The 21,604-nt window shown below is 39.2% G+C and overlaps 1 protein-coding gene across 6 annotated transcripts in view; it reads left to right on the forward strand.

Annotated features, from left to right (window-relative positions):
* The first annotated feature begins 658 nt into the window (after positions 1–658).
* Positions 659–21,604, forward strand: part of FBXL4 (F-box and leucine rich repeat protein 4) — a 57,149-nt gene continuing 36,203 nt past the window's right edge. The window contains exons 1-4 of one of the 6 annotated variants that reach the window (XM_033055880.1): positions 659–710; positions 7,054–7,183; positions 7,764–8,353; positions 16,580–16,925. In XM_033055880.1, the coding sequence (XP_032911771.1) occupies positions 7,845–8,353; positions 16,580–16,925 (855 nt within the window). In that variant the 5' untranslated portion in view covers positions 659–710; positions 7,054–7,183; positions 7,764–7,844. Of the gene's footprint in view, positions 711–971; positions 1,271–1,510; positions 2,173–7,011; positions 7,184–7,763; positions 8,354–16,579; positions 16,926–21,604 lie in introns of those variants that run through there. The other 5 variants (XM_033055877.1, XM_033055882.1, XM_033055878.2 and 2 more) reach the window with 5 other exon arrangements.

Genomic DNA, 21,604 nt, shown 5'->3' on the forward strand with positions numbered 1-21,604 from the left:
AGGTGATTTCCCCCCTCTACTCTGCTCTCCTGAGATCCCATCTGCAGTACTGTGTACAGCATAAGGAGGACATGAAAGTTTTGAAGCAAGTCCAGACTAAAGCATCTCCCCCTGTGAACGATGAGAAAGTTGGGGCTGTTCAGCCTGGAGAAGAGATGGTTTCGTGGAGACCTCATGGCAACATTCCAGTATCTGAAGGGGCCTACAGCATAGCTGGAGAGACTCTGCATCTGTCCTTGTTGTGATAGGACAAGGAGTAATGGGTACAAACTGAAAAAGGGGAAATTTATGTTAGACATTAGAAAGAAATCCTGAACTGTGAGGACGGCGAGATATTGGAACAAGTTGCCCGCAGAAGCTGTGGCTGCCCCGTGCCCGGCATTGTTCAAGGCCAGGCTGGATGCAGCTTTGAGGCAACCTGGTCTAGTGCTAGGGGTCCCTACCCATGGCAGGGGGGTTGGATGATCTTTAAGGGCCCTTCTAACCCTTATGACTCCAGGATTCACCCAGCCCAGGACAAACCCCCCTGTCCGCCGGGACGGCGCAGGCCCGCCCCACGCGGGGCCCGGGCAGGCGCAGCCGGCGGCCCCGCCCCCGCCGCGCCGCTTCCCCCGGTTCCCGCCCCCGCCGCCCTCCGTGCGCGGTGCTTCCGGCGGCGCCCGGCGCGGCGGCGGCTCCGGCGGCCCGGGCGGCTCCGCCCTCCGGACGGGGTAGGGTGGCGGCGGCGGCGGCGGCGGCGGCGCTGGGCGGGCGCGGTGGGGCCGCAGCGCCGGGCCCCGCTGCAGCCCCGGTGCGGGGCCGGCCCTGCGCGGCGGGTGCGGGCGGCCGCGGGTGTGCGCTTCCCGTCCGCCGGCCCAGGGGAGGCTGGCGGGGCCGGGCCGGGCCGGGCCGGGCCGGTGTGCTGTCGGGAGGGGACGCGGAAGGCAGCCGCGGCATCGGGAAATCCCGCCCGCGTCTGCCCTCCGCTGTCCCTGGGCCCCCCGGGAAAGGGAACTGCCCCCCTGGAGAAGGAAACTACCCCTGTCGGTGGAGAGCGCGGGCCCAAGGAGTGGGAAGGGGTAGGGATGGGATAGAGCAGGGAGGAACAGTGCTGGGACCAGACAAAGCGGGCAGGGCTGGGCACGGGGTGTGCTCCTCTCCCCTACGGCTCCACCACCGCTGCTCGATCTCTGCAGTGACACACACTTGCACGGCTTCACCCTGTTGCCCGGTCACACCACGACAGAAAGCAGGATAGGAGCTGAACTGGCTGAACTATTTTATTTTTTAGGTGTGTACTTTGGGGTGCTTCACTTCTTGTGGTTTGTCATTTGCTGCTGTCAGCCTGTCAGTGCAGGCTGCCAAATGGACATCCCTGGGATGTGAACGGACATGATAAGGACGAGAAAACACAGTTTTAAGCTGTGCCAGGGGAGATTTAGGTTGGCCAGGAGGAAGAATTTCTTCACGGAAGGGGTGACTAGACACTGGAATGGGCTGCCCAGGGAGGTGATGGACTCACTGTCCTTGGAGGTGTTTAAGGAAAACACTTAGTGCCATAGTATAGATGACATGGTGGTTTTAGGTCATAGGTTGAACTTCATGATCTCAGAGACCTTTTCCAATCCAATTGATTCAGTAATTCTGTGATTCTGTGGCAGTAGGAGATAACTACATGGCCTAATACTGTGCTCTGTGCAATGAGGAAGCAGCTGACCAGCAAGTAAATGCTATGAGTATGCCTGCATGGAGAGGCAGTATGATATCTCAAGAGAAAGGTGAAAAGACAAATAAGACAGATGCACACAAATTCCTTTTTAAAAGTAGTGTGGGAAATTTGTAACTTTTTTTTTTTCACGTGAAGAGGAGAGTTTCATCACAGCTGCAATGGTAGTTGATCAGAATGAAGTGGTGTAATGCTGGTAACCTTTAAGCTGTTAATAGAAAGGTCTACCTGATGATTTACTCATGTTGAGAAATAATTTCTGTTATCTGGGAAAGCCGCCTCCGTAAGACAGGGTGGCCACTTTAAATGTGTTGTAGGTGCGGAAGGAACTTTTGTCTCCATTGTATCTCAATGCTAAACCACACAATTAGTCTGGTTCTAGCAGGAATGCAGTCAGTGAAGTAGTCTGAAATTCTTGGATTTTGCATGTTCTGGTGCTCATGAAGGCAACACAAGATTTTAGATAGGTAAAATTGCCATATATTTCAATTATTTTCAAACTATAAAATTTTAAGTTACACATTCCTATGTGTAAAATGGCTCATTTTATGCCAAAATATATTATGGGAAGAAACACAGCAAATGGACCCTGAGTTTACTGTAAGAGCTTATTAATTTTTAATTATTTTTTAATTAATAATGGCTTCTACTTTCAACAAGTTGAATGTAGATGCTGGTATAATCTAGGTAATTAACAGCAAGAGGTGCTAACCTGTGGTAAAAGTACTCTGTTTTAGACTGTAATATAAGGATCCAGTATTCCCTCTGTGCATTGGTGTACAAAGATAATTAAAAGATTTCCCATTTACTGTCTTTTATCTAAGACACACATATTAAATTGCATTAATCTTTCTTCAGAGATCATACAATCCATTGTTTTTGTCATTTATGCATTTTTGTAATTTGTCAATGTTGCTGTTTCTTTTATAGCAAATGAAAGAAAACCACTCACTACTCCCAAATGTGAGATTAGCAGAGCTGATGTAAACAGGAATTATTACTTCACTGGCTTTAGAAATCGAACCAGTGTATACATGACTTGTATGTACAACATTTACTTCTCTTGAAATAGTGCGAACTCTGCCTATCATGTGCTTTTCCAGAGATGGCTCAGGGATGAGGGATGAAATGTGCCGTATTTCTTTTTTTTTTCTTCCCCCTAAATCTAGTATCTGTTACTTGTTATGTTTTCACACACATCCTTCATTTCACAGCCCCTTGAAATCTCAAGTGTTTTTCTGTGTACTTCCCACCTTTTCTCAGCAGTCTGGTTGGTGAATAACTCTGTCCTGTTCCTGCTTGTATGGGATAAAATTGTGGTTATTGAGGAGTTGCATTTGCCAAACACCAAAATGAATAGGCAGAATTATAGAATATCCTGAGTTGGAAGGGACCCATCAGGATCGTTGAGTCCAGCTCCTGGCCCTGCACAGGACACTCCCAGCAATCACACCATGTGCCTGAGAGCAATTGTCCAAATACTTCTTGAACTTGGACAAGATTGGTGCTTTCACTGCTTCTCTGGAGAGCCTGCTCCAGTGCCCAATCATCCTTTGGGTGAAAAACTTTTTCCTCATACTCAGCCTAACCTGCCATGCCTCAACTTCATGCTGTTTTTTCAAGTACAGTAATCATTAATTGGATGGGTTGCTTCAAAGCTGGAAAATAGATTTGTATACAAAATCTCCCTGTAAAAAGAGGCAAAACAGACTGAAGAGATCTAGTGCTTTTCAACGCTTTAACTTAATTAGTACCTTTCCCCATGAAATCTGTATAGAAGCTGTAAAACATTTTATTTTATCAAGGTTTGCTGTGCTTGGAAGAAGGAAATGGTGAATGATAGTCTTAGAAGCCTTTTTGTATGTATAGCACAAAGAAAAGAAGGGTTATTCAGATTAGAAAAGGGGAGTTTGCCCATATAATTGAAATAGTTACCCATTAAATAATAATCTGGGTAGGAGATATTGTAAATAATGTGGTGGACTCTAATGTATTTTGAAAGAAAATAGCTCTTTAAAAAGTTTTATTCCAAGTCTTGTCCAGAGTGGTTTTCTGAAGTCCTATCTGTCTTCTAAAAGTAGAGGTAACATTTTGGTAACCCTTTGAGCTGGTCTGACTTGGAACCTGTGCAATCTTGCTATCCTCTCAAGCCAGCACTGGCACAAGATGGTTTGGGAAGAACAGACTGAAAACTGTAAGTGCTTGCAAGAATGTTTCATGTCTGGCTGGGCAAGCCTCAGGACTCCCCTGGCTCCCCAGCAGTGCTGGCTGGAAAGGTGTCAGTGAAGCAGAGAGGGATGGGCTGTGTGGTGCTCAAGGAGGGAGGACAGGGCTCATGAAGCCCCAGACAGCGGCTGGGAATTGGATCCGGCCTCAGAGTGCAAAATGGGCATAAAATAGGCATAGGACAGCAGCTCACAATGCCATTGTGTGTTCATAGCATAGTGCTGTTTGTTTCTAACCAAATGGTTGGCACCTTGTGCTAGTCTCTGTGCCTGCTCAGCGTTCTGGCATTTAATAGCACTATTTCAGTCCATTTAATGAAATTGACAGGAAAAAAAAATAGATGTAAAAGAAACAAAAGATGTACAAAGCTGTGCTTGGGAGGAGATAAAAAGACACACTTTTAAGAAACCTTTATTAGGCTTTAGTTTGGCATAATTATGCCTGTACAAAAAAAAATTAATAATATACAGTGGGCCAAAGATCCAACTAGAGATCATAACACATAGTTGCGTGGGCCTAAGTGGATCTCTTTAAAATAATCAAGCAGTTTGAGGGAGGAGGAAACTTTTGACATAGGCTTTGCATGTACATGAGCTCCAGAGCTGTTATCTTGATGCTTTGCACAGACCTGAGTTTGCATTTTATTTTTTCTTTTTGCAAAGTTGAATCCTTTTAATTAGAAATCAGCTTGACTTCTGGTAGTTCCTGAAAAAGTCTCTTTGTATCATCTACCCTGACTGATCTGTATTTAATGTAATTCTTTCACTAGCTTATTATCCTTTAACCTCTGAAGCAATTTTTCATTCATCTTTTAACTCCACACAATTCTTAATACTTCTTTTGAAATGCCAGAAGAAGAATTCCTATTTGTATTGTAGTCCTAACGGTTATTTAATCCTCCTTTTATAATGGTTTTGTCTTACTTGTTATAAACTGTTATATCTGATGTTGTTCTTAAGTCTTTAAAAGTAATTTGCCCCACTTATATTGTTTAGACTAATAATTTTTCATTAAAGCTTTCTTTTCCTACTTACTTGTTTCTGACTCTGTTGATCAATGCTAGCCAAAATTGATGAGGTTGTGTCAGTGTCAAGGATTTCAAATTTTTACAGGTCTTATGAAATCATCAAGTTGCTAGATGCCAATGCATGTTCCCATTGCCAAATTAACATTACTGCCAATGGAAAATCTGCAGCATAATTTCAGGTTATTTCCTCTGTTAGACCTGGCTTAAACTGACCATCTAGCTGACGTACAGCTCTGAAGGGCTGGATGGTTTTGCTGCTCTTGGGCAAGCTTAGATAAGGAGTGCAGCCTGGTTTTACAGCAGCGCCGCAGGAGCTGCAGGCTGTGGCCAAAGCCTGGAGTGTGCAGTGCAGATGTGAAGTTGTGTGGGTTGTGTGTATGTGAGATAAGTGATTCATACCTGATCCTGAAATACCACAGCTGAATGACCCTTAAAATTGAGACCTGTAAAGCCATAGTTTCTGTGGAGCTGCCTTAAAATCATGTTAATCAGTAAAGTTTTGAGTTTGAAGGTGGTGTATATGCTGATCTAGCCATGATTCTAGGGCTTGATAGCAGAATATTTGTTGAAGTTTAATGTCTGTTGGCATAGTCTTTAAATAGAGCTTTCCTTTTTAAGAGGGCAAAAGTCCAGAAGGAGAATGTATTTGTAATCTTTACTTACATCAAAACATCTCTGCTTTGAAAAAAATCAAATAACAATTTTCAGTTTGGAGTTGTTTCTTTCTTTTTTTTTTTTTAAGTAGGAGAGGTTCAGGGTTGTGCTACATTTTTTCCAGCATCTTTTCTGAAAGGTGGCTCAGGTTGTTTGTGGGAAATTTGACATTATTGGTTGTTGGCATTCCAAGGGAGCTTGAAGTAAATTTGTCATATTGTCATATTGTCTTAATGCGTTCCCTTCTTCACTGAGTATCAGGAGTAATTCATGTTGTTGACAGCTAAATCAACATGTGAAACTAAACAAAAAGCTAGTAGTAAAAGAGGCAAGAAAGTGAGAATTGAGGTCTTCATTAGTAAATTTTGTTTCTGTCATGAGCAAAATGGGCAAATAGTGCAGTCTGCCCTTATCTGTTACCACAAGTGCTTTCTTGCTGGAAACGTTCATGCAAAAAAGAGCTGTTTGTACATCTCTGTGTGTTTGTGAGTATGGGAACAAGCAGCTGACCCAAAAAACACACATTTTGGGTTTGTGCAGAGACTTTAAAAAGTTCCCATTTGTTTAGTTATTTACCCTACTTTAAATTTATGCTTCCAAAAACGCTGTAGTAGGGTCTCACTTGTATCCACTGCAAACATTAAATACATGCTTTGACTGCCTGGCAGTGGGGAGCATCATGTTAGTTTTTACGTGAGGTGTCTTCTGCAATAGAAGGGTCACATCCGTTGATTCAGAGATTACCACAGTGTGTATCCTGTGGTAAACTAAGTGACAGCTCCAGCACAGGCTGTTGAAGAAACATTTATTCTATTTTGAGACATGCTTAGTCGTCCCTGTTTTGGCCTCTGACAGGTTACAGGCATTACTCCTTATTCTCTCTTAGTAAAGCTGATGGGCAAGTTAATGAGAAACCAGTTTGTGAGAAGCAGTTTGTGGTGCTGGAGGATGTGAATTCATAGCCCGAGTGTGTTGTGTAGTGCCAACAGAAACTGGAGAATACACTGCACATTTCGTTGTGTGTTGGTAAAACTCACAGTTTACATCTCACAGGTATGGAGCAGCTGCTCAATATGGGACAAGCATATGTAAGAGGATCTTTATTAGTAGGGAATATGATACAGTCCTCCTGTATCCTGTAGAGAACATTCAACTATAAATGTTTCTTCACAGTTGTAAACAGAAAACTTTAGTAAAGCAACTTACCTTTAATTTAGTTTTTTCTTATTGTTAAACCTGCTTATTTGGTTGTTTTCCTTGTGTTGGTGTAGACTGTGTAAAATATGTTGGTATCATTAATTAATAGTATATTTTGTGTTGAGTTTTTAAAGTATGTGAATCTAGTACATTTTGTGTTTAACTAAATTGTTACTTTAATAAAAATATATTCTCTCATCAGAATTAAAATGCTTTCTATGGGGACTTCTGCTTCTGATGCCAGGACTCTTTTGAAGACCTCGTTTGTTGCATGGTTTAAAGGAAGATGATGTTGTTAGTGAATTCTGAGCATCCTTCAGGAGACCGGTGACTCTTCTGTCATTGGTGTGTGCTGTCATGGATGACTTCAAACGGTAATGGTGGTATTTTTGTGACTCTTGTTTCAGATTAGTGCTCTGATAGAGGAAACAGTGGGTTAAGTTTAGATTAACAGCCCCAAAGCTTGTACTTTTCATTCTTAAAACCATTTACACTGTTTTTTAAAGAAAGTAAAACCATTCACAATCATTTTAAGCAACTGTATCTTTACTATGGGAAGGTCTGTCTTTCACAGTTGTTTACAGTGTGGGCTGAATTTCATTTCATACTTGAATTAATTTCCCTGAGTCAGTGCAATTTTTTTTTCTTGTTATAAATCCCTAAAGATGTTTATCTTGACCATTTGTTTTTTTGTTGCTTGAGTTCTGGTTTTGGCTAATGTATCTTCATAGTCTTCTCTTTTTTTAAACAAAAAATAAAGGGGAAGTAAGGTAAAGAGTAAATGGGAAGCCACACTTAGTCACTTCCAACTAAACAATTGTCTTACAATAAAATATAATAATTTATTAATATTTTAGTAGCTCTACTTTGTTCAAGATGTTATTCAAAACAGCACAATTTGCTTTCTAAGAATGCTGTATCTGCTCACTGTGTTTATTCATTCTGTTTTATCAGCTCTTTTTCAAAACACCACAGGCTGTTAATGCAACTTATAAAGGACTCCTGGCTTTTTGCATCTTCCTAAGTCCTGTCTAAATGTCACCAGTGTTTCCCATGTTAACAGTCCTGAGCATGTTTTACTACATGTGCCTTCGGCGCCGAGCTAGGACAGCGACGAGAGGAGAAATGAACAGTCGGAGGGCTATCGAATCAAACACCCGAGCCTTACCTATCAATGTTGAAATGGTTCAGTATGCCAAAGAAGTGCTGGATTTCAGCTCTCACTATGGCAGTGAGAACAGCATGTCGTACACCATGTGGAATTTAGCGGGTATTCCCAACGTGTACCCTAGTTCTGGTGACTTCACCCAGACTGCTGTCTTTAGAACTTACGGGACCTGGTGGGATCGTTGCCCGAGCGCTCGGCTGCCTTTCAAGAGGACACCATCCACCTTCTGTAGCCAAGACTATGTGGAACTTGCTTTTGAAGAACCAGTTTATCCCACTGCAGTGCACATTCTGGAAACCTATCATCCTGGAGCTGTAGTCAGGATTTTGGCATGCTCTGCAAATCCTTACTCACAAAATCCACCAGCTGAAGTAAGGTAATTTTTTTTCTTCTTTATGTTTTCCTGTAAGATGTTAAATGCTACAAATAGGGCTGTTCAGTGAACTTCCTAGTATTTATATAAATTTTGTATCTGTCCCAATAAAATTTTCTTTATTTCATGTTTTTAAAACTGTGGTGACTCGTTTTGATAGCAACTTCAGAGATGTAGGTGTTTTGTAGGAATTAATGCATCTCCTAATATCAAATTTAATTTGTGTAATGATAGTTTTGGTGTTGGGATTTTTATGGGCAATAATTACTATGCCTGTATAAAGCACTATGTTTGAAATGGTAAGTCCGAACTCTTCCTCCAGTAGGAAGAGGAAATTGTGTAAAAGAGATTGAGGATTCATGGCTACTGTATCATCCTGCTTCAAGTAGCTATGGACTCTTTCTTCTCTGCGTGCTTTAGGTTGCATGTATAATACAATCAGGCGCTGTAACTATTCATATGGAAATGAAGCTGAAACTAGAAGCAAGGAAAGGTCAGACAAAAGGTGATGCCATTTGTCTGATCTTTATTTTTGGTCTGGTCAAAGGACGTGAGCTCCACTTGTTTTTACTCTCCAACAAAAAGAAGCAGATTTGATCCTGTTTTCCTGATATTAGGAAGTCTTGATGAAATCCCAGTTGCAGGACCAGGAGTGTGGTAACCTGGGGAATGGTAAGATAGTAAAGAAAAACACTGTGTGTGAGGTGAGCATTTCTTAGTGAGGAGGTGAGGAAGTAGGAATGGAAGGAGAAAGTGAACAGGTCTAAGCATGTAGTGGTGAAAGACATTGGGAAAAGCAAGCCATCAGTATATGCAACTGAAGTATTCTATATCAAAGAGAGATTAAATGATACCAAGATATAAAGGAAGGGAGAAATGATTGAAGAAATACTTAACAAAATGTGTTCTGTAAAAAATTAGTATTCCAACAAATACTATATTGCTATGATATACACACTTTGGTGGTATAAGCAGTGCTGGTGTGGATGTTGTATGACTTTTTACTGACTTGCCTTTTACAGATGCCACTAAGAAGTACATTTTTAGGTCTAACTTCTTCTCCCTTGCTTCCTAGCAGTAGGCTATTGATGGTCATTCAAAAACCGTTGGAAAATCAGGTGTCATGGTTTATATTCAAAATTCCCAGTTAAGTGCAGTTGCTTTTTTTACAGGTCTAATGAGAATATGTTGTATAGCTCTAAAGTAAACACCTGAATTCATGGAACATCTAAGTTCAAGTGATAGGTCAAAATAATAATAGGCTACCTAGCTTTGGAAGTGGACTGCTTTTGGCACTGTAATACAGAACTTATTTACAGAATGATATATGGTGAAGGCAGCTTTAAGACTTTCAAATTCAGAACCTAATGTGAAAGGACTTCTGGGCAATTACTCGGTGAACTTTCATTTTACTTTTTTATGATGTAGATTTTTTTTCTTTATGGGGGAGCACAGAATGGAGGAAAGCTCAAAAATAGTTAACTGAAGGACCTGTTTAATTAGGTACACAAAAAAAAAAAAAAAAAAAGGAAAATTCTACAGAGAGCTAAAAGGAGATGGAAGTGAAAATACTAATATAAAATTTGTGGGTATGTGCTTTATGACTTCTCTTGAGGTGTGGTCAGAGTGAGAGCTCAGATGCCCTTCTTCATAATGAAAGATGAAGCTTCTGTAGGATCTTGCTTTTTAATTTTTAGGCAAGAATACCCCCTGTCCTGGTTGGAAAAAGGATATCTCAAGCATCCTTGAAAGGAGTTGTCTATGTTGCCTCTTCAATACTTCAAGTCTTGATGCCAGAGAAGTATTAGAGAGACCCTTTTTTTCTGTTTGCTTAGCTTTTCTCAGCAGGACTTGTCTGTTTTGAGCTGCATATTTGGTTTGTCTCTTTACTTCTAAAGGAGGCAAATCTCTTATGTATGGTGTCTTGAAGGAAAGATGAAGGAGCCCTTTCTCCACATGAGGGACAAAATATTTTTTCTCTGTTCGTTTACTCACATTTGTGAGGGTAATCTGAAGAGTTGCAAGAGTGCAGTCTCTTTTCTGCTTCTGTTCTTGGTCTCTTGTTTTTACTTCCAAAAATTCTGTGAGATATCAACTAAGAATTCTTCTTTTGAAGATGGAATGCTGCTGTAATCTCAGGTGATTCCTTGTTTAACTTATGTTTTAGTCTTGGAGCACTGCCATACTATTTTCTTCTGTTAAAAAAGGCCATGACCTACTTACTCAAAAGGCATTTGTAACCTTGTTTTCTTCTTCTGACTGTTTTGATACTTGTTTTTTTGATACTTGCTTTATTACTGATGAAACTTCTCAGTGCTGCTTTATGAGCTGACTCTGTATCTGTTTCTGAACACTGATGTAGAAAGGGCAGGTCATTAGGAAAGTTCTTTTTCACCAGTTCCTGCTTTTGATATACAAAGAAGGCCAAACTATTGATGAAGTCAAAACTGGTGAGAGGAAAAAGTCTGTTCAGACTTGCTTAAATGTTATGTTTAGTGGATTATACTGCTCTAAGTAAGTAATATCTTTTTCTTTTTGGTTAGTATTTAAAACATCAGCTCATCCAAAACTTTGCTGTGTACAAAAACTTCTAGGCTACATGAGTCTTTGTGAGGAGCTGGTGTATCACAGTTCTTGCTCCAGAGAATTTTATATGTTTTTGTTAAAAAATGGCTAACACCCACATACCTGGTCAATGTATTACTCACTTTATGCTTCAGTTGCATGAAAGAAAAACTCATGCAGGTGTTCAGAAATTGGTCTTTGGCCATGTTCCTTTGTTGCTGGTGCACTGAGTACTGCTATCACAGCTTTGTATGATGTGTCCTGTGAGCTTTATTTACTGTTTTTTATAGAGGTGGGATAAGATCTTCATGGAATGGGAATAAGCATTTACTTCTTAAAGGGTATGTAATTGTTTCTAAGTAATCCTCATGCTTAGAACAGGACAGTTATTTTGAATTTTTTTTCATTATGGTTTAACCAGCATCCAGCAACTGGAGGATTTTCTCTCCTCTAATATCTTTTGCTGCTTTAAACACAGAAGGCATTACATTACTTTTCTCCAAATAAAACAATTTTTAAAAATAATAAATGTCAGAGAAACTGCTGTTCTAACACATGGAAACCTGTTGTGCTTTTCATTTGTGCCTCTCATACCTTGACTGGTGAGAGGTGTAGGTAGTTCCTTAACCTATACTAACATTTCATGTACAGATTTGTTATGTGAATTACCTGAGTGCCGAAAACTCAAGAAAAAATTGATGGTCTGAGATTAGGGCAATGTTGTAACATAAACTCTCAGTTTTTATGTGGTGAAGAATTCAAGCTGTATTTTTGATTGTGTTGTCCTATGATTATTATATTAGTGTGCCCCTGGGACTTTGTGCTGTAGTGCACATTCAGTGTTTGTAGGATTTGGTGACAATGCTGAGTTTTCACCAAGCTTCATTCAGTAGAAGAGGCAGAGCTCTACACTCATGTGATGGGGACAAATGCAGCATGAGCTGAACCCAACCAACAGAGTTTTATTTGGTTTTGGTAGTGTATTAGATTGATGGGTAAACCATAGCTAGCCTCTGTGATGAGAAATTTTTTTTCCTTTTTTTTCTCCTTTCTTTACCCAGAAGGCTTACTTCTGATGATTCCCCAATGGCTTCTTCAGTGTCAGCCCTTTTGATTAATTTTGATATTCTCATAGTTAATTGTTGTTAGTTTTTGTTTAAATGGGAGTTAGCAAGTAAAAAATAACTTTTTCATAAGTTTTCAACTTCTCCCTTTTATAAAAGTAACTTTGGTTTTAAAGTTTTGAATGTGAAACAAAAAATTGATCCCTATTCTCCTGTTGTGGTCTTTTTAAATTTAATGTGACTGTTGTTTTTATATCATATTTGTTAAAATGATACTGTATACTTACGTGCTTTTATAAAAGCTCAAAATCAGAAAGTGCTAACTAGTCGAATCTGTGGCTGTACTTGGGATGATATTTCATTGTGTATGCTATGCAGTGAGTGCTTCTTCAATAGAGATTATTTTATGATTATTTTTTCCTTGTTTTTCTATGGATAAGTTGTGACACTTATCAGGATTTTTCTCAAGGATGAGATACCATGGTCGTTTGTCTGGGACCACTTCCATTCTGCTTTGTGTATTCCTGTTGTTTATTTCTATTTAATTTGTTTAATTTCATGTCATTTAGAATTTTGGTAGAAAATTGAGCATAGCTCATTATTTCCAAGCTTAGCTATGTTTGCTGTATGCAAAGTTTCTTTCTGTTTCTGAAAGTCTTAAAGCCTGTAGAGGCAGAGGCTGCTACAAACCAGAGGAGCAGGCTAATGAAGATGGACAAAATAAAAGGCTCCCTCTCCTTCCAACAGGAAATTTATTGTATTTGAGCAGCCTGAACAGGGATCAAAATGTTTGATGAAACTTCTCTCCCCCTGCTTCCCCCCTTTAAAAAAAGGTAGTGAAACCAGAAAGGCAGTGTACTGAATGTAAAATATCATGAGCTCTTACTTGTAGAGAGTGGCATTCAGATGGTTCTGTCACTCTGCCTTTTATTCCCTGAGAATCTCAGATGAAAGCACCCATAACACTACTAATACCATCAACACATTAGAGTGTGATAAGGAACCTTCGGGCCTGTATCTCACCTGTGTGTAACGCACAAGTTCTAGACATGTGCATCCTTACTTAAAACTTGTTTTGACATCTTCAGGCAAACAGCTTTTTCTGATTCTGATGCCTGTCATGGAAAAATGAATACTGTGCTCTGTGCTTGTGGAATACAGTCATCTTTGAGAAACTCCTAAAAAGGCAGAGCAGTTATTTGAAACACCTTTTGCTACTTTAAATGTCCTGAGCAGTGTTGGAGTCCTGTCTGCTGTCTCTGGTATTTCAGAATTAAACTCTTGACAAAAATGAAAATTTGCTTTGTATTTTCCTGTAATAATTAGACTGCTGTGAACTCTACTTACCAGCTTAATCTGAATGATTCTTAAATTGTGCTCATGATCTTCCCAGTTTTCCCTGCTTTTTGTGTTTATGAGCTCCCAGCTGATGTCAGAGGGACACTTTCCAGATTGGTTTGAACTAGTGTGCTGAAGCATCCCTGGCATGTTTGCAGGCATGTTTTCTTGTAGATAATCTATGGATTTTTGCTGTGCAGTTGTTTGACTAAGAGCAGCATGTGATTATAATTGTTGCAGAAGTTTCATTTTCATCAAAGGTGTAGTTATATTCTCTGAGATTCCGTATGTTCTCCTTGGTGATCTGTTTGGAACTCTCTCTTCTGTTGGCTTTTAACTCAGCTATTAGTTTCTTGATGCAAGGCATTTATTTGATTGTTTGTAGTGATTTTTTTACTTTCTACACCTCTCTCTATTTGACAATACAAGAAACTTCAGTAGTTGCAGGCAAAGTCTAATCTTGTATTGCTGGAGAGAAATCTGATTATTTTTCCTAGAAGCCCCTTTTCTAAAGGCTTGTAAGCTTGAAACAGATGCAGACAACCTTCTTAGGGAAACTGATTTTGATACATGTCCTCAGACTAGGACTGACTGTAGAAATGCCTTTCTTACTAAAGATTTCTAAGTGGACTACCATAACAAAAGAATGGTCCAGAACAAAAGAATGAAATTCTTGCTGAAGCCTCTTGGAAAGTTAGACTTTTTTGGTCCTGATGTGAATTCTTCACTCCCATTCTGGTTACATGCAGCCTGTTTGAATGTCACAGTGGTGATCCTAGAGGAAGAGATCACTTCCGCTTGTAGTAATGGGTGAAGAGCATGGGAAGGATTTACCATTCCTACACATGGGAAAGATTTACCTGCTCTGACTCAGAGCAATTGCTATTGCCTGCACTTGTGTGTGGTGCCACCAAGGCAGAGAACATCATCAAATCAACCAGATAAACCAAGAGCTAGCTCCTTTGAGATTACATTGGTGGACTCTTGATAAAAGTAAACAGTAGGACATGGACAGTGGAAAATTGTCACTGGTTTTGTTGTTCATCAGCATTTGATATCCAGTGTGAAGATTCACGAGATTGTGAAGTCATGCTACATGTCTTCCGTTTTCTCTAGTTTATTACAAAGTCTGGAAACTGACTACTGCTTGCTAGAGCTGGTTATTGCACTGCAATGTGATGAGCCCAAGTCTCCAGATGCAGTATTTTTTTCCGGAGCTCTGCTGCTGCTAGATAATCTTCTCTCCAGGGTCCAAAAGGAGAAGTCAATAACAGACACATTCTGCTAGAAGTTGATGGTCCAGTGTGTGTTAGATTAGTGAAAAAATAGCCTTGAGTTTCCATAAGGATACTTTGAGTGGGTCCAGGGATGTGTCTAAGCTAAATGTCAGGTGGTGATCTGAAAGCGTTCAAGGAAGGTCATGTGCTTTGCCAGCACTAAGTATTTGCTTAGAGAATCGACCTATGTGTGAGGATGTGACAGTGGGACTACAGCTGTTACTTTGCCATGATTTGGCATTCATTTTGTAAATTAGTGAAATCTTTTCTTAATACTATGTCTCTTCTATGAAAACTGTTAATTTTGGGTAGAGCTGTACACTCTCCTATGTTAGTACCTTGATGTGCCATAAGCTCACTACTCTTGATGTTTGTTTTTAGTTCATGACAGTTTGGGACTTTCTTTTCCTTTGGACATAAGAGTTCTGCAAGTCTGCCATTCTACTGTAAAGTACTAGGAGAGCAGCATGATGTAGGATAGGAAATTTTATCTGTGCATACCTGAAAATGTCCATTCTAAAATGGAAGTTTCCGCCAATACGGATTTAATTTTCTTAAATTTCCTACTGGCAAATATCAAACTTCTAAACCTTACTTATGCTGTGTGCAATGTTTTCATGAAAATCCATAAATTTGTTTTGCTTTCTGTTATGATAAGGGTTTAAGCATTTGATTCTGAAAGTAAAGCATGAATAATTTTATTTTCTAATTAATATTTCCCCTCTTATCCTCACAAGTGTCCTGTGTAGGTACCAGTGTTGAATAATATTTGTAAGTTCAAAGAAGTGGTGTCTGGTAGGGAAAGCCAAGATGCTGAGGTGCTGGGGAGACGATAGAGTGCATGTGAGATTCTTGTGACAGGACAGAAGTCTGAGAGAAATCCTTGAAGCTGGGACTAGGGTGATGGTAAATAGATGGCCTACATGTAGAAGTGTCTGGATTAGTATTGAGGTAGGCATATTGTCAAAGGGAGTAGCAGTAGTAACTGCAGGAGGCTTTCTTCTTTAGGAATTAACTAGCCTTGAGGGAAGAAGAATATGGACATAAGTGACTGAAGGATCTCCATTCACTGAGTGAGCGCCCATGCAGATGTAAAAGACCATGTTTCTGTTTTCAGGCCTTTGAGCAGGTTTGGGAGTGATGAAGGTCTGAGGAATGTAAGACTTGGTTCCTCCAGATTGCTCAGCTGACAGCACGTTTCCCTGTCACTTACTGGAGATTTGGGGTCTGTGTGTGAAAGTGAGGGTGTGTGTATGGTAGTTCTGTGCATGCCCTGAACTTCTGTCTGTCACTGGACCAAAGAGGAGAAAGGCTTTTCAGTTCAGCAGTTTGGAATTTCTGATGTCTTTTGCAAAGGATCCTTTAAAAAATGACTTGAAGATTCTACTTTCTTTGCTGATTTTTCAGTGAATTATTTCTAAAGGAACATTTTGATTACCTAGGCAGATAAACAAAATAAAATTTAAATTTTTTTAGTAATTTATTATACTGTAATTTGGACAGGCATGATATTAAAGTCAAGTGGTGGTGGTTTTTTCTTTTGTTTTGTAGAAATAAGAGGTCGGATGACTCTCTTTGGGTTACATGGCAAGACTGTTCCCTGTGTACTTACACTAACATGCCATCATTGTGAAGACATCAGCAATCCATTTGTTTTGATTACCTTACCTGTGAGATGTTAGAAGAGCTTGGACACAGATAACACTAACACAAGTGACTCTGAGTTTACAGCTCGTTTTGTTATTCAACGATGCACAGAAAATATGCTAAGGCCATGAATTAGTGTGTCCTGTTAAATTCATCCATAGGATATTTATCAAATCTTGTGAAAACGTAAATTTCATAAATCATCTTTTCAGCCATTTTTCTTGCTTGTTAAATCCTTTTGACAGATGATGTTCCCCTCTTACTGTACTGAGGAGTTGCTTACGTAACTTTGATTTTAATTCCTGTACTTTATGTGTGTCTTTTTTTTTTTTTCACAGATGGGAAATACTTTGGTCTGAGGCACCTACAAAGGTGAATGGTCCTCAGGCTCGGCAGTTCACACCTTGTATCAAACAGATAAACTTTCCCACAAACTTAATCCGACTGGAAGTGAACAGCTCCCTTCTGGACTATTACACTGAATTGGATGCAGTAGTTCTACATGGTGTGAAAGAGAGGCCCATGCTTTCACTTAAGACTTCAATGATTGATATGAATGATATAGATGAAGAGGAGGATGAAGAAAAATTTGCATGTGGAATGGATACCCTTAATAAACAGTTCAGCATTGTTACCCTCAGGGAATGGCCAACTAATGGATATTTTGATAAACTACCTTATGAGGTAAGAAAAGCATGTTAACTCTCAGTCATTGTCTTTGTTATTAAGGGTGCAAAGGTGCTTTAGAGGGTGTTGGTCAGGATTGTTGTTTTTTCTCAGTTAGCTCCTTGCATTCCTTCCGAATCTCCTGCATTTACTGTAGAGTCTGAATTCCGTAGGTCTGTCTGCTTCCATGAGTGGATGTTAGGTATTTGTATAGTTATTGCACTCTTAGTTCTCAAGAATCTGTGCATTCACACAGTTTTTGCACCAGGTATTCTAGCCTTGAGTTTCCAAGTCTTGAACTTAAAAGCTTTTAGCAGTTTTCCAGTAGGTTTTTAGTCCTCATGCTTGACAAAGAAAATATACAGAAGAGATATTAAAAGATTCAGTCAACATCTGGAAGTGGAAAGAGTTTGCAATAGGCTGAAAGTTTGTTTTCCTGTTCTTTCTTACAAAACTTACAGAGCTTTATTCTTGAAAGTGACATGATGTTTTCATATTATTATTAAATCAGCTTTTCTCATCCAACTAAGTTTTGAATAGTGGTGCAGGTAAAATATCTTATAACTTGACTTTTGCATGCTGTCTTCTTTTTGTGCTTGCTACTTTTTATTCTGTCATTAGCACAGAAAACAGTTGTGAATAAACTCCTTTCAGATCTCCTGGCAACACGATGGTTGCAAATGTGTTCAGAGTCTGTAGATGAGTGTTTTCTTTCCTCTAATTTCCAGTATAATGAAATTGTGGAGTATGATTGCTGAATACCATGTGCAGGCCAGGCAGTTCTCAGTGGGGTGCAGCTGTTTATGAAAGCTGGTACCCTGATTGGAGTAAGAATTGAGAGATGAAACAATTATCTTCGCCTCTCCTGAAATAAACTGTTGGCACATTGTGGAAAGGAGTCTTTACTTGCTGGTCAGACCTTTGGACTTGGGCAGAGACAGGATTATTCCTGCTCTTCAGTGTGCTGCAACCTGGCAGAGGCAGCAAGTATTCATTCACTGTGGTAACTCAGCAAATGTTCAGAGTGCTTGTGGCTTGAACCAGACTCACTTTTGGAAGGGAAGGGAGTGTGATGAGGTGTGCTGCCATGGACTGAAGGGTGCTTACAGAAGTACCTGATCTAATCAAATAGTATTTTGGTCTTACCACATCTTTTGACTCTGAGTACCTCAGTTTGACACATGAAGGCCATGGTTGGGTGGCCATGTGCCCTACTAGCCTATAGAAGTTTGCTGTGCTTGTAAAGAGGAAAGAGAAAGGAAGAGAACGTAACAACTCTTTGTGTCTTCTCTTGTGACTTCTCTTGAAACCAAACCTCTTGAATTTGGTTTGGTTTATTTGTTTGTTGGTTTGGTTTGTTTTTTTTTTTAGTTTTCTTTTGATGCAATGGAATAATAAATGAGGATACTAACTTTATCATGAGTTAGCTCTAGTGGTGTTTGGTTGGCTGGTTTTTTTTTTCCCCAGAGTACACATGATTTTAATGTATTTTACTTGCATAGCAGTACTGAAGTAAAGAAAGTACTTCACATAATTGTTTGAAAGTTTGAAAACATGTTTGTTTTAGTAACTCAAGGAAATTAATTGTAGATAAAACTTTATTTAAATGTAGGAATTTTTCTTGTTTGAAAAGGCTGGATAGATTTATTTGTAGTATACTAGACTATCAGAGATTGATTAATTTATTTTGTGTTCCACATGATCATAGAATCATGAGGGTTGGAAAAGACCTCCAAGATCATTGAAACAAACCATAGATGGTTGATTACACCTATTAAAGTTTTAATTTAGGAAGTATTTTTGTTAGTCTTGTTACTCCTATGAACTTCTGTCTCCATGCACTTTATTACGTTTTTCTGCTCTGTTTGTCTACCAGCTTCCTTTTTTATCCATTTTTTAACGTTTGGTTTCATGGATAAATGTATATGATCTGTCAATACCAAGAACATTTTTTTTTCTTCTGCTTTGATTTAAAGAAATTGAAAATATGGGTAGAATATTCATCAGAAAACTATAAAAGGCTATTTCTGTACTGGTTTTGTGACAACAGAAATTCCAGTTCTAGTCCAGCTGGAGGGGTTGGGCATCAGAACAACAAAAATGTTGTACTTGATAGTGTGACAGTTTTTTATCACATTGGATATGGAAGCAGTACTCTTCATGCTGTATTTAAGACTAACAAATGTCAGATTTTTATGGGAAGCATTCAAACTGTGGATGAAGTAAGGCAATTGCTGACTCCTGGTTTTGATTGATGCATTACATGAAAAATTGTACCTTTTCTGTAGGTGTGCATTGATTGGCAATGTGTAACTGTCCTAAGTTTTCATGAGCAAGACTGTTCCTTATTTGAGCTATTTGAAGCTTTTTCATACTACCCTCTATCATTCACAAAACATGCCAGCTGAGTGGGTTTTGCTATGTGGGCAGCAATTCCACCAGCCTTTTTTTTGCCTTTGTTGTATTTCTGAAACTTCCATAGACTGTCCTTTCATAGAGTATGTTGTTCCTCAGAATGGCATTAGGAATGTTTTGCTGCAGTGGCATTTTAAGATTGCTGCTGTCTGAAAAGAGAAAAATGCTTAGCTTCCTGGGGCACAGACTTCTGTAGAAGAAACTGTTAATTTTTGGGTGACCTGTTGAGGGAATTTTCCTTCCCTAATCTTGGATGGTGTTAACCAGCACTTATTAGCTGCTAAGTGCTTGTAGTAGCTATGATCTCTTCTCCAGAACTACCTTAAAACTGAGGAAGGGTTTTAGAGGAGAGACTTCATGTCCTTGTCTTCCTTCCCAGTTCAGTGGCTGGCTTGTGCTGCTTGTAAAGTGAAAGGAGTAAGACCTTAGTCTTAGTTGACTTTGCAGGAATACTTGAGGCCTGAAGGCCTGAACAGGTTCGAAGGTTTTGGGAAAGCTGAGGAATACCTGCTTACATGTTCTGCAGTTTGAGACTCACCAAAATATGCTGGCTACTAAAAACCCAGCTTATTTTTCTCCGGAGAGGAGAGTTAGAAGACTCTACATGCTCCAGTCCAAAACATATTTTTTGTGAAATTCTGGTATAGGAATATATAAATGGCATCTTTGTCATTGCTTGAAGCTGATTTTTCTGAAAGCTTCCTACTTTGAACTGTTCATGTCTGCTGGTGTTCACATGCACTATTAAATGTGTGTGCATTTGCCTGCTGCAAGTTGTACTGTTGTGGAACCAGGGATGTGTGGTTTTTTTAAACTAATCTGAGAATTGTCAAAAGCCCTAGAATACCATCTTCTTCTTGCCTTCTCTCTTTGCCTCTTTGTGCACATATCCTTTGTTGTTTACCTAAGCATATTTTAATGAGTTCTAATTAAATGGATTCTAAGCTGTAGCAGCTCTAGCTGCAAGAGTCAAAAAAATACAAGTTGCTTATTTGTCTGTTTCTGAATGAGTGGTTTGCATAGACCAGTGTATTTTTTAATTGGAAAACCATTTCATCTTCACATGGAAGAACTGAAAAAGGAAATTTGTACAAAGTTGTTCTACAAAAACTTGTAGGCAGTGTAGGTTTGACCAGCATCCAGACATTCTTTTCTGATGAAACCAAGTTGTGCATTATTATGCCCTAACCACAGAAAGTATTTTATTAGGTACAAATGGTTGTTGCTTGCTGTTTTTCAGCAAAAAAAGCTTAAAAAGCTAGAGAAACTGCTGGTTCAATAAGTACTATTAGAAACTACACCACTGGTAAAGTTTTACCCCCTGTACTGAGAAGTGGAAATTCTTTCTGGGCTTATAAGCAAACTTTGCAGTGGGTGAGAAGCATTTTTTCCCCCTCTTTTAATTTACTTTTTATTTGGTAATTCAAAAAATATGCCTGTGAGATGCTGCAATCAGGGACCACCATGATCTTAGAAATATGGATTGGGTAGGAATCGGGTTCCTTTTAGTGCTCAGCACAAAATTTTGTGTACTTCTGTTTGTTGAATTGTGGAGAATTGTGATTTGGAAACCTTCTATCAGGTACTTAAAGCTGGCATGTGTCATGTTTGCCCTGGAAATGGAAGAGGAAGTACTTTTGTACTTTTAATCCGTCATAACCTAAAAAGGCAATCTTTGTTGTATAAATTATATTTTGTTTTCCTCTTTCTATTATTTTTTCCAGTAAATTTTGTTTTTACTGATTGATTCATAAGAAAGTGTGAAATAATAATGATTGTCATAATTTTTCATAAAATCACAGTGAAAACTGTTTTTTGTGAGGAGCTGCATTATGAAATTAGCTTTCAAAGCAGATACTCAGTTCTGTAGCGTTCTTGGAATCACCGTGAACACACTGTAGCACAGTACAGCACATCATGTCACATACTCATTATGATATCAAAATGTAGTTCATGCTCGGTACACAGACACAAAAAGTGTGTTCCTGACAGACACCAGACTCCAGGCTAATGGTGATTAATGGTTATTGGCCTGTAGGTTTTGAAACTGTTATCTTTGTTTAATCAAAAACCAGGAAAAAAGAACTTTATAACATAGTATCATAGGAGTGACATTTCATTGTATGTTTTCATTCTGTATATTATAAAGTAATATAATGTCAGTAAAAATTAGATGTGAGACGCAGGAGATTTCATCTCAGTTGTTGAAAGATATCCTGTGTGTTACAAAATATTAATTGAAGTCATCAGTTAGTATAAATGGACATTGTTCAATCATTTAT

Source organism: Catharus ustulatus, chromosome 3, assembly GCF_009819885.2.
Source record: "Catharus ustulatus isolate bCatUst1 chromosome 3, bCatUst1.pri.v2, whole genome shotgun sequence".
Classification (NCBI taxonomy): domain Eukaryota; kingdom Metazoa; phylum Chordata; class Aves; order Passeriformes; family Turdidae; genus Catharus; species Catharus ustulatus.